At 31.7% G+C, this 16,994-nt stretch overlaps 1 protein-coding gene across 1 annotated transcript; it reads right to left on the bottom strand.

Moving 5' to 3' along the window:
- Window positions 1-12,065: 12,065 nt before the first annotated feature.
- Window positions 12,066-16,737, bottom strand: LOC114187039 (exportin-2-like). Its single transcript, XM_028075141.1, has 2 exons — window positions 13,788-16,737; window positions 12,066-12,389 (listed from the first exon to the last, which is right to left on the bottom strand). The coding sequence occupies exon 1, from the start codon at window positions 16,677-16,679 to the stop codon at window positions 13,788-13,790; it is 2,892 nt and encodes a 963-aa protein (XP_027930942.1). The 5' UTR covers window positions 16,680-16,737; the 3' UTR covers window positions 12,066-12,389.
- Between the last annotated feature and the right edge of the window lie 257 nt (window positions 16,738-16,994).

Below are 16,994 nucleotides of genomic sequence, written 5' to 3'. Positions count from 1 at the left end.
CTAATGAAAAGGATTAAATTAAATCATTTAAACAAAAATTGAAACTTAATTGAAAAAAAAAATAAAGAACCATATTGAATAAGTTCAACAAAAATTGGGACCAATATCTTTATAATAATATATTTCTTTTTCCTTTTCTATGTATCTTGTAACACCCTAGATGGATATTACTAGATAAAATTTATTTTTACAAAGTATACTTTAAGAAATTCAGACATTTTAATAAGTTCCCAAGCGCGGGAAATTTAAAAACTTGTCTCGTCATAATCCGTTCATACTATCTCTTCTTTATTACAAGTTCATACTGGATAAAACCTCGTAAGGTCTATTACAAAATATAAGAAAGCATAGCATAAAGAAAATTCCCCATCGGTGGTCCCCGCTCTGTCGCTAAGCATTCGCATGATCACCTGAATTCACGTCTGCTCCCACGTAACAAGTCACGTGATCATCGCCAAACACAAACACACAAACAAGCAAGGGTGAGCTGAGAAAGAAAAATTATACAAATAATAAGATAATAAGAATTGTCCCTCACCCAATCTAACTTAGTCAATTTTAGTTTATTGACTTTTTTTTTTATATCATTATACCCCAATCTCATAACCTATATGAGAAAGATCCATTCACAACCTTGGTCCTTAGGGATTATCATGCTCCCACGAACCTACCCGCTCGTGGTCCAACTCTACGGACCTCCCCGCCCGTAGTCCAACTCTACGAACCTGCCCGCTCGTAGTCCAACATGCGTGAACACCTACTATGAACCTCCCCGCTCATAGTAGCCTCAAGTGTGAGCACGGAACATACGAACCTCCCCGCTCGCATCCCCACACAAGAGTACAACAGATACGGACCTCCCCGCCCGCATCAATCACGCATCTCAAATCTCCGTTACGAACCTCCCCGCTCGTAACTAATCCAGCATATCCTTGACCAAGCTATCAACCCATCCATGCAAATCCATCTGCAATGGACCCTTGCCCCTGCACTATTACCTGGCGCTGCCTAAGCGCCACCAGGCGAAATTGTACTATACACTGCCTAACGGTCTTAACATGCCGTCGGCGCCACAAGTTCCAAAATTCCAAAATTTATGATTATTCTACCGCCGAGTAAATAAAGAGAAGGATAGATTACGAAACTAAGCCACATTAAAATACGTTAAGTATTTTAATTATCGAGAATATAGTTAATTCCCTGTATCTATTCCAACTTGGAAGTTTAACATATAATGCAAAGAAAACATTTCCACTACTTAAAGCTTTCCCTGAAGTTGCCAAACTTATAAAGTGTAAATAGAAATTTATTAAATGCCAACCATAATAAGGAATTTAACACGACACCAAGCCTCTCACTCCAATCACAGAACCCTTCCTCTTTATCTCAAATTCACAATTCTTACAAAACGAACCCCTCATTAACAAGAAAAAGAAAGAAAACCACAAACCGAACAATTATCTAAAAACGTTAAACATTTCAGTTAAAATAAAATGAAAGATACTCTGCCAATTTTCAACCCAAGTAACTTTTATATCCAACTCATTCCTATAAAATATAACTAACAATCTTTGAACGTTAAAACTTTAGATTATAAATATTACCTAAAAACCAAAACAGAATATCATCAATCAAGATATAAATAATATCCATATAAAGCTAGGTAATAATCTATGTATGTTACAATATAATAATACCCAACAGTAACTAATTTAATATACTAATATTTTATTACTTTAATTCCTTCCATGTAGACATATTTCTATATGTAATATATTATCATGCTATCAATCGAAATCTTCCTATAATTCATACTAAATACGTAAGTGCAAAACCAAAAAAGAAGCCTCTTTTACTTTTTATAATCATCGATCATCATAACCTCACTGCATCCAAACTTTCTCTATAAAAAAAAGAAAACTGCTTTGCATACTTGTATGACAACCCACACGCAGAGACTAGTTTATATATAATATATATAACACTATTATTATAATGGTTCACCTAAAAGATTGCCAATGAAAAACTCAACTATAAACCCCTTGCATCCAACACCCTGCTATTACCACCACAGAAAATAAAATTAAGAAAAACAAAAGAACAAAGATGGCATGTCGTATGTATAATATTAACCACTGTCAAAAACACCAGTGCATGGTATATTTTTAATCAAGGCAACAATCACGATAAAGATCAAATATTTATTTTTACCATCTAACATAGAAACGAAAAGTAATATCGTTTTATAATCCTCCCATCACAACGTTTGAATCACACATCAAACCAATTCATCGTAATACTCACATAAAGGAAAGAAAATAAAAGTTCAGAAACAAGGTTCATGCCACAGAAATCATGTGTCCACATCACAATTTTGCCATCCAACTTGGTCATAGGTTCAACAAACCACCAACCACAAGGAACACAAAAATACACACCAAAGAGAAGACAACCAACAAAGATAAGCATGAAAGTTCAGCTCCCCTTACCTCTGATCCTCGCTCCAATTGAAATTTAACGAATTGTGCTTGTTGTCCAAGGCCCCCTCTATAGGTATCTTCTTCAATTCCTTCAACCCTCACTCACACCCTCTAGAGCACGAAAATTCCCAACCTCTTCTCTGTTTTCCTTTGCTATCACTCACTCTCACTCTTGGCCTTCTCACACACTCATTTCCCCCTCCCCAACTCAGCCCAATTTAATAAATTAAAAGAAAAACGAATTAAATTTATTTTTAAGTTTTATAACCATTATTCTTGTTTAGTGCACCTAAACTGACACCCCTCTGTTTTCTCATGGAATTCCTATAGTTTTTTTTTTTTCAGATTTTCCATCACCTGGCAAAAACAAAAATATAGATAAAGTCCCTTTCCTTTAACCCAAGGTTCGAACCCATGACCTCCCAACTACCAAGTTCATGCACAACCACCAAACTAATTCATGTTCCTTGTCAATTTACTCATTCCTATGAACTTAAATCATGCTTTCACATTCACAATATAGTAGCAAAGTAAAATAAAATTAAATAAATCTACTAATGACATGCTCAGGACTTGAACCCAAGTCCCTTCAACCTAATTAAGTGCTCTAAACCACTTAGGTTCAGGTTGTTTCTTGTCTAGGATTTATCAAAGAAATCTCCTAAGGTAGTCCCAACCCTTCATTTCTTATATTCTTTTAATTATTTATTTTTATGAATTTCCTGGATCTCACATATCTCATTCGTTTCCTCCTATATGTATTTTCCTTTTAATTTTTCCTTCTTTTATTGAAACATATATGCTATAACAAATTAATATAAACATAATAGTATTTGAGATTCTACATCGGATTGAGATAAAATAAATTTATGATATAATATTAAAGTTATTATAGAGTTTAACCTAACAAAGTTTGTTGTTTGTTGGATCTATTATTTAACTCGCTATTAGACCATTTGTATATATTTATAATCATTACAAGAAAATATCATATTATCAACGAAAACATAATTTGTTAATAAAATAACATTTATCGATGAATTTTACTGACGAATCAATTATTGACAAATATTTTTGTCAATAATTAAAATCATAAAATTCGTCAAAAAATTATATTTTACAAAGAATTTAGATCAAGTGTTTGCTTTTGCTTTGACCTTGTCGTGATAAAATTTGTCGAAAAATTTGTCAATAAGAATTTATTTAAAAATAAAAATTCTATTTTACAAAGAAAATTTTTTGTCAAAAAATTTATCAGTAAAATGTAGATTAAGTGTTTGCTTTTGCTTTGACCTTGTCGTGATAAAATTTGTTGAAAAATTTGTCAATAAGAATTTATTTAAAAATAAAAATTCTATTTTACAAAGAATTTTTTTTTTGTCGAAAAATTTATCAGTAAAATGTAGATCAAGTGTTTGCTTTTGCTTTGACCTTGATAAAATTTGTCGAAAATTTTGTCAATAAGAATTTATTTAAAAATCTGTTATTAATTGATTATTTAAAAGAATTGTCAATAAATTTATCGTTAATTTAATTTTTTAAAATTTGTCAGTAAATCTATTGATATATGTTTTAAAATTCATTGGTATTATCATCACTAAAATGAGTGTTAATTTTTCTGCCAAATCTAAAAAAAATGTGTTCTAAATTAAATGAAGATGAGTGAGAAGAAAAGATGAAGAGCACAAAGAAAGAGAAAGAGAATGTGGAAGTGGTGGTGACAACAACGATAATGATGACATCGACAACATCGACAAAGGAGGAGGAGCTAAAGGTGATAGATGCAGTGACAACAATAGATGGACGTTGTCGAGGAGGAGGAAAAAGAAGAAAAAAAAAGATAAAGAAGACCAAATTATTATATTTATCAAAAGAAAAGAAAATTGTCGATAAAAAATATTTACCAATAAATAATTAGCAACATATTTAGACCGATGACAATTACCAATAAATTTTACAGAATTATTTTTCACTATGAATAGAATATTGGTAATTTTGTTTTATCAAGATGTCTCACACTTATATAAGTGGATAAGGAATTGGCATTACTAGGTAAGATTGAATAAGAAATAGAGTTTAATAATAAAATCCATACTCCTTTTATCTATTCCGGTAATCACATCATGATGACACCTTAGAACATAAAGTTTGATGGGTTGAAAATAATGAGAAAATATAATTTATATGGTTTTGCTTTCATATCTCTTAATCACGCATGAAAGCAGTCAAATTGTAAGATTTGCACAGCAACAAGTCCATCAAACCCTATCTCGTGTGTGCAAGTCTTCCACTTAAAAAAGGATATATTACACGTCAATGTATGAACATGTAAAAGTAGATCAAATAATTGTTGAGGTTATATTTGATTGAGTGTAAAAAGAAATTGGTGGTGACACTTTGAGCTTGATTTTATTTAAGAAAAAGGAGAAGATAAAATCTTGGTATCATTAACTCCCAATGCATCGGACACAAAGGATCTTCTTTTCATTAACCTAACTATTTTCTGACCCTTTTTTTAGGCTGAAAATACAGATCTAAATTCTGCAATGGACCACTTTCATAATTTTCTTTCACTTTTCCTTTAAATATTGGCGATGAGAGGGAGAGAATGAAACTGTAAAAACAAAAGGATCTTGGTGGCTATGGGCGGCAAAATATAATAATTTTTTTCCTAATGCTGCTCTTATCTTCTTAAGCTACTTGTAAGAACCTTTTTATCTCATAGAATATGTTATTTTTCTTAGTATAATTAATATTCATTCAATCTTGTCACAAAGTAGATGCCATGCAAACAGATACTACTTCATATTACCCTTCTTTAACAAGGTTATTCTTTTCAAAGTCTTCTATAATTACGTATAAAATATTATCAACCTTCACGTTTTTACTAAAGGAGATCACAGAAATCCTTTCATGCCTTTTCAGACAAATTTCTTCATAACAATTTTAAAAAATAAAAAAAATTAAAGATTTATCTAGAAATTGAAATTAACTTATCTATCTTTTTTTTTTTTTACTTGTTTTACCATAAAATCTTTGTCGACAAGTTTATTCTAGTATCTTTCCTTGAAAAACAGAGTTCGGTAACTTAAAAATCACAGTTGTTAGATATTTGTGACACGAGTCTACATATCTAAGTAAATCATATATTATATATTATCTATAAGATTGTGATTCTATTAGAGTAGATTTGGGAAAATAAATTTATTGAAATATACAATACTTCCTTTGATGTAGACTCTATGACTTTAATCATTAAGATAGACCAAAAAGAAAAAAAAAATGTTATTCATGAAAGAGTGTAAGTGTTTTAAAACATTTTATTCATGGAAAGGACTCTTTTTCTATTTTAAATATGACCATGTAAACAATTTTATTGTTTAACTTGCATACCTAAAGAAGAGAGAAATTGTGAATAAAAAGCTGAAATAATAAGTCATATATTTTCTTCTTCTTTGAACTCTAAGTTTCACTCTACTTTTGTTCTCCATCGTTTTCTTAATGTGTAAATTTGACATTTATAATTGCAATTTTAATTCTTCTTCTTTTTTTTCAAATTTAAACAAATTTGATTTACTAATAATATGTCCATTTTTTTATCAGAAAATAATAAATAATATAAAAATAGAGTTTTAGAAGTGCTCTAACCCATATAAATAAATAAAAAGTAAAAGACATCTGAACAAGGATAAAAGTATCGAAGATTTTTTATAAAAACAACTTTAACTCATAATGAACCTAAAGGAGACCTTAACACTACATGTTTTTAGCTATAACAATACAAAATATTGAGTTGTGATGTCAAAATAAATATGTTTACATTTTATATTAACAAGTATTTATATATTAGTGATGGAGTACAACTGTTTAATTTTAAAGAATCAATGGATTATATCTGCAATTAAAGTTTTATAAAAAAAAAATTACTTGTTCGCAAAATTATTGGGAGTAAAAAGAAAAACCTAAAATTTAACACTGAATCTAATAAACTTCCATTTATTTGTTTATTCTCTCATTTTAATTTGACATAAAAGCATCTTCCTATATTGTCCAAACTAGAAAACCAAATATTTCAAAATTGTTAAACTAAAAAAGAACATACATAGTCAATAAATAGTGTTAATACTAACACCTTGAAAGAGCAACAGTTAATAATTATGGAAATATTTTCTGCGGAGGATATTCTATAACTATACATTAATTGGTGTAATGGATAAGTTTTATTTGAACGAAATAAATTTTCTCCTATTTGAATTTTCATTTTTCAATGATAATACTTTTGAATTTATTTTAAGTTATTTAGCGGTGAGAGAAAATAGTTAAGTTGAATTCGACTTTTAAACTATCTAATAAATTAAACTTGTAAAACTAAGCTATTTAAAAAAAAAATTAATTGAACCAAACTACTTTGTTAGTTTAGTTTAAATACTGAACTACTAAATTAGTAGTTAGTTAGATACTGATGAATTGATTTATGACAGTTTAAAAATGAAAAAAAAAAAAAAAAACACTTGTTGTATTTACTCATACAATATCAAATATACAACAAGATAAACATTTTTTTAATTTTTTTTAAATCATTGACTATATATAAAAATGCAATTCAACTTCTCGAAGAATTATGTTATTACTTCATATTTAAACTTATTATTATCTACAAAATTGCGTGCAGAGTTTTAGATTAAAAAAAAATGTTAGAATTTGAAAACTTTTAATGCATTATTTGGATTTAGTAGAAACAATGAGTAGCTTTTCGATATTTTTGAGAATTTTATCGATAACAATAATGAATTAGTTTGGACATAATTCAATTTATTTAGTATGAAATTTATGTTGATTTGAAACTAAAAATTAGTAATGAATAACTACTATCTTCAAGAATATAACTCCAATATAAACAACTTCTCACCTCAAAATCTTAGATAAAGTTTAGAGATGATATGGATAATTTTTTTAAATAAAATTAAAAGTGAACTTATATAATCTATTTACAAATTTTCGTATTCTTACTTATTTAAAATTATACCTCTAAAGAAAATTTCAAAGATCGATATAGTTATTATTTATGGTAAATTAATTGTTGTTATTTGACCAAAGGAAGGAACGAGTAAACAGCATTACGTTACCATATCAATGTTTGATTATCTACTTTGCTTAAAATATTACGGGGCTTACGGAGGACCGTTCTTTACATCCATCTCGTGAATCTGGAATAAAATAATATTCTATCATTATAATTATAATTTGTTATGTATATAAATAAATAACAAAAAAAAGCACACACGAATGAGAATATAAATGCAGATTAATATTTACATAAGTTAATAAAAGTTAAGAGGTTGAGTGGGATCCAAATCAGATTCTTAACTATGTTGAAGCCTTAATACGCAGTTTTTTTAAGCTAAGGCAAGAAAACAAGTTCTTTAATTATGGTCAATTATTGTAGCCTCTCTTTTTTCATTGACACCAATCTATTCTCATATTTTATTTCAAAGATAACAAATATAATATGTCAACATTCCTTGACTACCGTTTTATGATACCTCAAAAACCAAAGACATCAATTTCAAATTCGAATTTTTATTCTGAAAATTAACAATATGTACAACTTTGTCATTTTGGCAACCATTTAAACTAAACTCATCAAAATGGAACACAATACTGGCATATCAAATTATATATAATCTTCATTGTTCATGTTATTTTTGCTAAAATCAACAATAATTGTATGATCCGTACTTATATAGACGGTTAAATATCGATCTGTCTATAACAGTATCTTAATGTAAAAAACAAACTTTGCTACAGTTTATGAATTTTTTTTTCAGATAATAATAAATTGCAAATTCAATTGCCTCAAAATCTACAACCCAATCGTATTTACAAAATTTTGTATTTATCTTAATGTACTTTATTGAACATTAATTTGTTTATGAATTTTGAAGACAACATATAAACAATGCATAAAGATTTGATATTCAGATAATAATCACATTTACATAATTTTACATGGTGAAATTTAATTACCATCTTACTATATTAGAGTTTGTTTTAATTTATATATGAAGTTGATAGTATCATATTCATACCTACAAATTTTGTTGATCATATTAACGTGATCAATTTGATGTATAAATCCATCACTTGAGTACCTTCTTATGGATAATAGCTTACTATGTGTTTGGATTATAAGTAAAATGGAAAAATAATGCAAATATTGAAATAAAGAAAGTAAAAGAAAAATAACAGTTTCCATGGATAAAAAATAGAAAAATAAGTAAATTTTGTTTGCTCATTTAGAGTAGTGAACAAGAATAAAAAGTTTCTATAAAACAAGAATAAGTTGGATGCACGCGCCATGAAGAAACCTTTGCTAGTGAGGACTAGGTTAGGTTTGTTCACTTTAATTTTGTTAACAACCTTTGCTTTGCTTTACTTTAATTTATTTATTATTATATTTTGTACTAATTAGAGTTGGATTCATCTGGGTTTTAGTGCAGTCGATGTGTGCATACCCTATAAAAAATAAAAATAAAAATAATACCCCTAAGGCTTTATTTAATGAAAACTCAAATAATTTAATGTTAAAATATGCGAGGACAACCACAGGATTGAAGTAACAGACCATTTTCATTATCTTATGGATGGTTTGGCAATTATGGAAGCACGTTTAGAATAATATTTATTATATTTTAAATTTTGATATAATTTAACTTTCAATTTCTAAAAATAAATAAATATATTTTTTTTAAATTTAACTGCTTTAAATAGTTTTTTAGGTTGATTTTTAAATTATTACATTGTTTGACATGTTACAATTCAAATGTTAAGCTAAATCACCGTTTAATAACAAAAAAGTTTTGTACCATTTCATTTTAAAGTTTGAGACCAAATTATATTAAAGTTTGAGATATATAAATTCAAATTTTATATATAAGTTTAACATATTCAAGAAAATTTAAGTAAGTTTTATATTTAGTATAAATGAAAAAAAAAATCATATAATCTCTTTTTGAATGTAAAAGTTTTGTAATAATTTTATCTTAAGTTATACCAAGATTATTGATATATGAAAAATATCCTTAAAAAAAAAAAACTAATGCAAAAGAAAAGATTGTCCGTGCAACACTGCTGAAAACTTTTTGAGTTATGATGCATTGTATATCAACTTTGAAGTTGTTTGATCCGATTGTTAAGAATGGAGATTTCTCATAAGTCAAACCTATTAGATCTTGTCATCCTCATCACCCTTTCCCATCCCTGTCAAAAGGTCTTTACAACACTACATAATCCAAAATTAGCATTGAAATCTGCAAAATTAGGGTTCATAATTCATTTATCGAATTAATTTGCTACTGTTTGTAGTTGGATTAGATAGTGGAAATTAACATGATTGTTTTCCGAACAAGTAGAAGAGAATAAATAGAAGAAGCAGGAATATTACAGCAATTAAATTATGAATGTGCAAGAAAATATTAAACAATGAACGATTTATTAGTGGAAGCCCGTTAGGCAGTGAAGCACTTAAATATGTAATTAGTGGAGCCAGGTGTTTAAGAAAGCTAACTTCGTCTTTTTGTTGGCATTTTGTGTACTCATTTTGCATTTAGTAAGATCTTGTTCAGTGGTGGGAACCCAGTTTTTATGAAGTTGCAATGAATGTAAGTGAGATTATGTTTAACAATTCTGTGTTCTTCTCAACAATTTCTATCAATGATTTGCATTCACCACGCTTCAAATTATTAATACATTAGTGGTAGTGGAGTAAGCGTCCTTAAAAATAATTTTAAGTTTGAGCAGTAAATGGAAATAAAAATTAAAATTAGAACTTGATTTCAAGTTATAGCATAATCACTCTTTTACCATGAATTAGAACTTAATACTTAAAAATTAAAAATTACTATATATAATATTTTGGTTGAACTAAGTTTTTCATCCCTGAACATAACTATTTTTTCTACTTTCGTCCTCCGTATTTAATTCAAGGGTTAAATATGTTTTTGGTCCCTCAAGTTTCAGCGAAATTTGGAATTAGTCCCTCATCAAAACTTTTGACCAATTTAGTCCTTCATCTTTCAAAATGCGTGAATTTAGTCCTTTTAACCAATTTTTGTTAAGTTTATCTGACGTTTCAAGCGCATTTCATGATAGTATTTAAGTTAATATTGAAGCAAAAATGTGTCAAACAGTATAAATAATTTAAATACTATCATGAAATGCGCTTGAAATGTCAGATAAACTTAACAAAATTTGGTTAAAAAGACTAAATTCACGCATTTTGGAAGATGAAGGACTAAATTGGTCAAAAGTTTTGATGAGGGACTAAACCCAAATTTCGTTCAAACTTGAGGAACCAAAAACATATTTAACCCTTAATTCAAATAGTCAGGCTAAATCTAACCCTTTGTTGTGTGTAAAAAAGGGCTAGATCTAACTCTTTATTGTCTGTAGAAAATGGAACAAACTGGCCCACAGTAATAAAACAGACTAAAATTTGTGCGCCAACTTTTTTTAATTTTTAATTTTTTATCTATAAAATATATATAAATATTTTATAAGTTAATAAATAATTAATAAATGTCTTTAATTTAATAATTAAAATAACTATTATATCTACATATTACGATATTACAAATTACTATATTATAGTTAATAATTAAAAATTAATATATGACTCTTAATATTTAAATTACAATTTTTATATTTTTGAACAGATATAATATAAAAAAAAAAACAATTTCTTAATTTCTTAAATTATTAATTATTTTAGAAATTAGGCTAGCCAAATTAAAATAGATTGACAAGTTGAAAATCATGATCTACTTTATCACTCCTAAAAAAATAATAAAAACTAAACCAAAAAACCCCGCTTATCATGAATGAAAAACATAAGGCTAATAATAACACCCATTAATATAATTTTTTGCCATGATATATCTAAATGTCAGTAAGAAAAATTACAGTCAACATAAAGGAAATAATGAAATATATTTATACATTTTGAGTTCTAATTATTTTGATATGGGTGATTTGTCTTTTTGGTTCTCTTATCATAATACTGAATCTTAACTACTCACCAGGTTTCATTCATATGAAAATCACTTTTTCACATGTTTAGAAATATAAAGGTAAGTAAACAACGCCCATTGATGTGGAAACCACATTGATGCAGAACCAAACACGTAATACGTAATATATCACCTCACCTTATACCATCATTAGGTCCAATCGCACATAAACAGTAACATAAGCCTATTCCATCAACCACACGCTAACATTGGAATAACTAAATACACTTACAATACATGAGTAATGACACAAATAAAGTCAAGTAACACTCCAATGAAAAGTTCACAAAAAATCATCCTTTGAGCTTTATACTACCACAAAATCAATGCTACTGAAAAGTAATAAGCTATGAATTTTAATCTTGATCAATTTCCCTAGTCTTAACTTAACAGTGTTGCAAATAACGACTTTGCGATGATTTTGCAAAGGTAAACTCAAATGATAAAATTTCATCCTCATATTTCATTCAATAGTAGTTGCATCCCAAAAAAGAGAAATGCAATGTGTTCGCAAAGGTAAACTCAAATGCTACAATTTCATCCTCATATTTCATTCAATAGTAGTTGCATCCCAAAAAAGAGAAATGCAATGTGTTCCGAAGCAGATATCGCAAAATACCTACATAAATTTTGTACTTAACATGCAAGTTTAAACAAAATTGACGGATATATTCATTACAATTTGCTCCAGTGCGGCTGAAAAGCAACAAAATGAAAGGGAGCATTAAATAATTATACATTAAAATACCAACACATCACATTGCACTTGAAAAATATGCTTTGGTGCTCATGGATTCAGACTCAACCGTACTTCGAAAGCCCAGTACATTCATCACACTAACTGCAGAAAAACAAACATAGATTGTTTATTGAAAACCCTTGGCTATTTCATAAATGCAGCAGTAGGCTCTGACTAATAGTAACTCCATATTATATTCAAGCATTTTAGTATAATTCATCATTATCACACAAATGGGAAAGTTGATGCGCAAAACAAATGCATAAACGTTTATTCGAGTAAAAGTAACAAGATTGAAAATTAATTCCTCGTTCGGTAAAACCATATGGAGCAGATGAAAGTAGAGCAAGATTGAAAATATGGAACAGATGAGAGTAGAGCGAATGATGCAATTGACTTGCACCATACACACTATCCCAGTCACTCCTCTTATAACATGAAAGTAAGTTCATTCGTCAAAATGATTTTTCAACCTCTACAAAACAAATTAAAATTATAAAGGTTGCATCCAACACCATTTCTAAAACCAAACCTGTTTTCCATGTTCCACCTTTTTTACCTACTAAAATATGCCTACTTCAAGAGCTACCACAATTTTGTGCTTAGTATTACAATTTGTAAACGTTACCACAAATGCTACGGAACTAGTAGGTGTAAAAGAAGCTATGGGAATTCCTAAGACAATAAGTGTATTGGCAAGATTGGGACCAATAATTTGTAACTCAGATTCATTCAAACAAACTTCAATACCTAGTAAAATAATGGAACTGTAATTCGTAACTCAATCTAATCCATCCCACTGGCCACCAAAAACTTATATACTGTAACAATCGTTAACTATGAAAATCCCACCCAATCGTTCGAGTCCACCATAGAACATACAAGTTACTTCCATACTTAATCTCAAAAATATTTGATTTGAAAACTTGAAAATGTCATTGGTGTCTAATATTTAAAATCTGACAGCCAGGACACTAGATTTTCACGATCAACTCAATTCCATATTCCAACTTTATTACCTACTAAAACATGGCTACGTTACATTTGTAGATGTTACCTCAACTGTTACTAAACCACTGATAGTGTTGAGAAAACCTAAAAGAACAACTGTCTTGGCATGATAACTTTTGTTAAGTATATGAATAATTTTTTATTTTATTCTGTAAGGAAATACAATACACCTGTACTCACTGTCCAATTGAAAAAAATTTAAACACCTTGCAAGTTAGGGCAATCAAAGAGTAGTTAGTAAAGGACAGGGTTATCCGCCGCACTGGCCAGAAAAAACCTATGCATTATCACAACAGTCGTTAACTATCAAAATCCAACCCAGACTTAAGAGTCCATAACAGAACATATATGCTGATTTCAACAAGGTCTTACTAAAATTTGCCAACTACAAAATGAAGTCCAACATTTCAGATTCTAACAGACGGAAACTTCAACAAAGCAAACCTACCAAACAAGATTGATAAAAACTAAGGTGTCTCAAGTACTTACTCAAACAATTGTGAGATTATAGGCGTTGCAAAGCTGAAGTAGTGCTGCTTGATTTGCCGGATCTACTACTTCATTGATGACCTTCGGGTATCTCCCAGGGGAAAGTGCTGACAGCCGAGAAATTGAGGCAATAAAAAATTCTCTGGGATCTCTTATATCTTTTAGTGGATCTTCTTCTTTCTTCCCAGCATTGTAAAGACGAACGAATGTAGCAGTATAACCAACATTTTCTGAAATATCTGGCACATCAGTCTCCTCATCGGCCCTTTCCTGTTCTGGCCGTGAAAGAAGAGTGACAATGCTGTCCACCATCTTACCCCAGGATTCAGCAGCAGCAGTATCCAAAAGAATTGGAGATTCACAGATGAGTCTGGTTGAGGCAACAGCAGCCAACTTAAGCTCAATAGCTCCCGTAATCAGCTTAAGATTAGGTATCCAGAATTGACTCAAAATCACATTAAAAATATCTGGCTGCACACCGTTCATAGTATCGACAAGGTTTGAAGTGCCGTGTTTAATCAGAAAAAGTGAAATAAATATCAGAAGGGACTTTATGAGCTTTACTGTTCGTCTTCTTTGGAGCTCCCTGAAAAGAGCAGCCCAGATATGGGAAATATAAGGTTTGATAACACCGTACTCAAGACTCTCAATGACAGTGTTGAGCACATAAAATCCCTGATCAGATGTGCTAGAAGATTGTATAAGTGTGTCAAATATGCCAAGCACCTTAGTCAGTCTATCCCCTTGGTTGATCTCATTCGGTGCCTTTTGAAGGAAAGCCTGGAGTAGACGCACAAGTGCAGGAACATTTGGGGATCTTTTCCACGAATCAGGCGACAAAAGAATGACAAATATCTGCATGTAAATGGGCGGAATGGGTGATTTGTTTAGCTCAACAAGCTGAGCCAGCAACTGAAACGTGTACGGAAAAAACTCGGTTACATCATTGGTCAAAATTATTTCCAGCTTAGGGAAAAGGCTTGTCTCGAAAACAGATACAGGCAAGCCATTCTCACAGCCCCGTTTCACAAGAATAGCTACAGACTCAAAGAGATAATGATTGAAAACGGGATTTTTAGGATTTCCGCAAACTTCCCCAAGAATGAAGGTCAACCCCTCAATGCAAACTCGAGCAACATCAGCAGAAAGATCAGCAACCCCCAGAACCCTCATAATGCATTTCATCACATATTGATTCTCCTCAGACTCTTGGTGCTTTAAGGCACTGAAAAGATTGTTCATCAGCACCGGGAAGATGGGATTGATGTCTGCTGAAGTATAGCGAGCCCCACCCACCTCATCTTTTACCAACAAGAGCTTCTCAATACAACTTGCAGCGTAAGAATGTACAACATTTGATTCCGAAGCAAGGAACCGAACCAAATCCGGGAAAAACCTCAATGCCACGGACTTGGATATTTGATTACGGAACATAGTAAAAAACTTTAGTGCACCTGCCTTAAGCATGGGATACCCATTCACATCGGGACTCTGCAGCTCAGGGACAATTACGGATTCAAAAAAGCTCTGAACGTCAACAAGCTCAGTGGAGACGTAACTGGTTCCAGCCTTCTTGGTAGCGAGAGAAACAACCAAGTATATAGCACAGTCTTTGTCCTTCCAATTACCCACAGGGTTGGCAGCAAATGAACTCAACAAACTCTGTATCTGCGAAGAGACAATGTTCCTTACAACATCCCCATAATGCGTGGCAATTCCCTTAAGAAGCTCACATGCAATCCTCCTCCTAGTATCAAGATCACTACCTTCCATATCCCTTCTTATAAACTCTATATAATTCATCTCAAAAAGCTCCTCATCATCATCCCTCAACTTCACATTGGGGATCACAATGCCCTGACAGATTTGGGGAACAACCCCTTCACTGGCAAACAAGGTGTGGTGAACACTAGTACTGACCGTGGTCAAAAACTTGATTGCGGTAATGGCGAGCTGATCCCGGCTAGAAGACTGAGACACGTTCCCCAGCAAGGTCCACACAGCAAGAGCGAAATCATTCAAATAAGCCTGAAACTCCTCCTCATTCTTTTCCATATACAGATTAATATTCTCACAAACCTTGGCCCTAAGCTCATCGACAATAGCAAGACCATCGCCACCATTTCCCTCGAGAGCAGGATAAGTGGTGGTGAGATATTTTCGAAACTCACCCATCCACTCCTTCATGTGATCCTCGAAGAACTCAGGTAGCTCCTGAAAATTCAAGGAGTAAAAAATGCTACAGCACAGACTCTGCGACTCGAAAAGCGGGCGCAGGTTTGCGCCGGAATTGACACTGGCGTCGATCAACGACGCCGTTTTGAGGAAAACCTCAAGCAAAGGCGCGGCAAAATTATCGAGGCAATACTTCAAATCGAGGAGAAGATCGTTGGTTTTAAACACGAAACGAAATTTGTTAAAAATGGAATCGGCGGTGCCCAGAATGCCGTTAACGGAGGCATAATCGGACGCCTGTGACGCGTTTTTCAGATTGGAAACGAGTTCGGGAAGCAGCGCAGGCCATGCCTTGGGGAAATCGTGCTTACCGATAACGGCGAGGGCTTCGCTGAGCTGACTCTGAATCTTACGAGTAGCTGAGAGCATGAGTGGAACGATCAGGGACTTTATCTGCTCTTTCTCCGGGGGCAGTATGGGAGTCTCGGAGGACCACCGCGTGCGGAGATGGTTCTTGAAGTTCACGGCGGCGGCTTGCCTGATCTGCTCGTCCACGGAGGGTTCTGCGACCAGGCGGAGGACCACGAGGCCGTAGTTGGGGCGGTCTGCGGCTTCGGCGAGGGAGGCTTCGGCGCGGCGGCGGGGCTCTGGCGCCGGAGACAGCGTGTGGAGAAAGCATTCCGATAGAAATTGCAGAGTCTGAGGGTTCCACTCCATCTCCACAACACTTTGTGAGAGGTTTTGTGTGAAAAGGAATTTTCAATTTAAAGTTTGAACACCCAAAATTTTGTTCAGTGATTCACTGCACACATTTATAACCTAAGAAGACACGTGTAGACTTGTAATAATAGGCTACATACTACAGTTTAGGCCCAATTACGACACCACGACCCAGTTTGACAGAAATTCATATTTTTTATAAAATAATTTTTTTAATAAGGATTAGACATTTTACGCCTTAAAGAACACATAAGTTATAGTATATGAATAAAATGAAAATTAGTTAAATAATATATATATATATATATATAT

This window comes from Vigna unguiculata, chromosome 6 (genome assembly GCF_004118075.2).
Source record: "Vigna unguiculata cultivar IT97K-499-35 chromosome 6, ASM411807v1, whole genome shotgun sequence".
NCBI lineage: Eukaryota > Viridiplantae > Streptophyta > Magnoliopsida > Fabales > Fabaceae > Vigna > Vigna unguiculata.
The sequence above is the reverse complement of the archived record's forward strand: the minus strand, read 5'-3'. Positions and strand labels throughout refer to the sequence as shown.

Coding starts and splice junctions, on each gene's coding strand:
- LOC114187039 (XM_028075141.1), bottom strand. CDS start 16,679: ATGGAGTGGAACCCTCAGACTCTGCAATTTCTATCGGAATGCTTTCTC.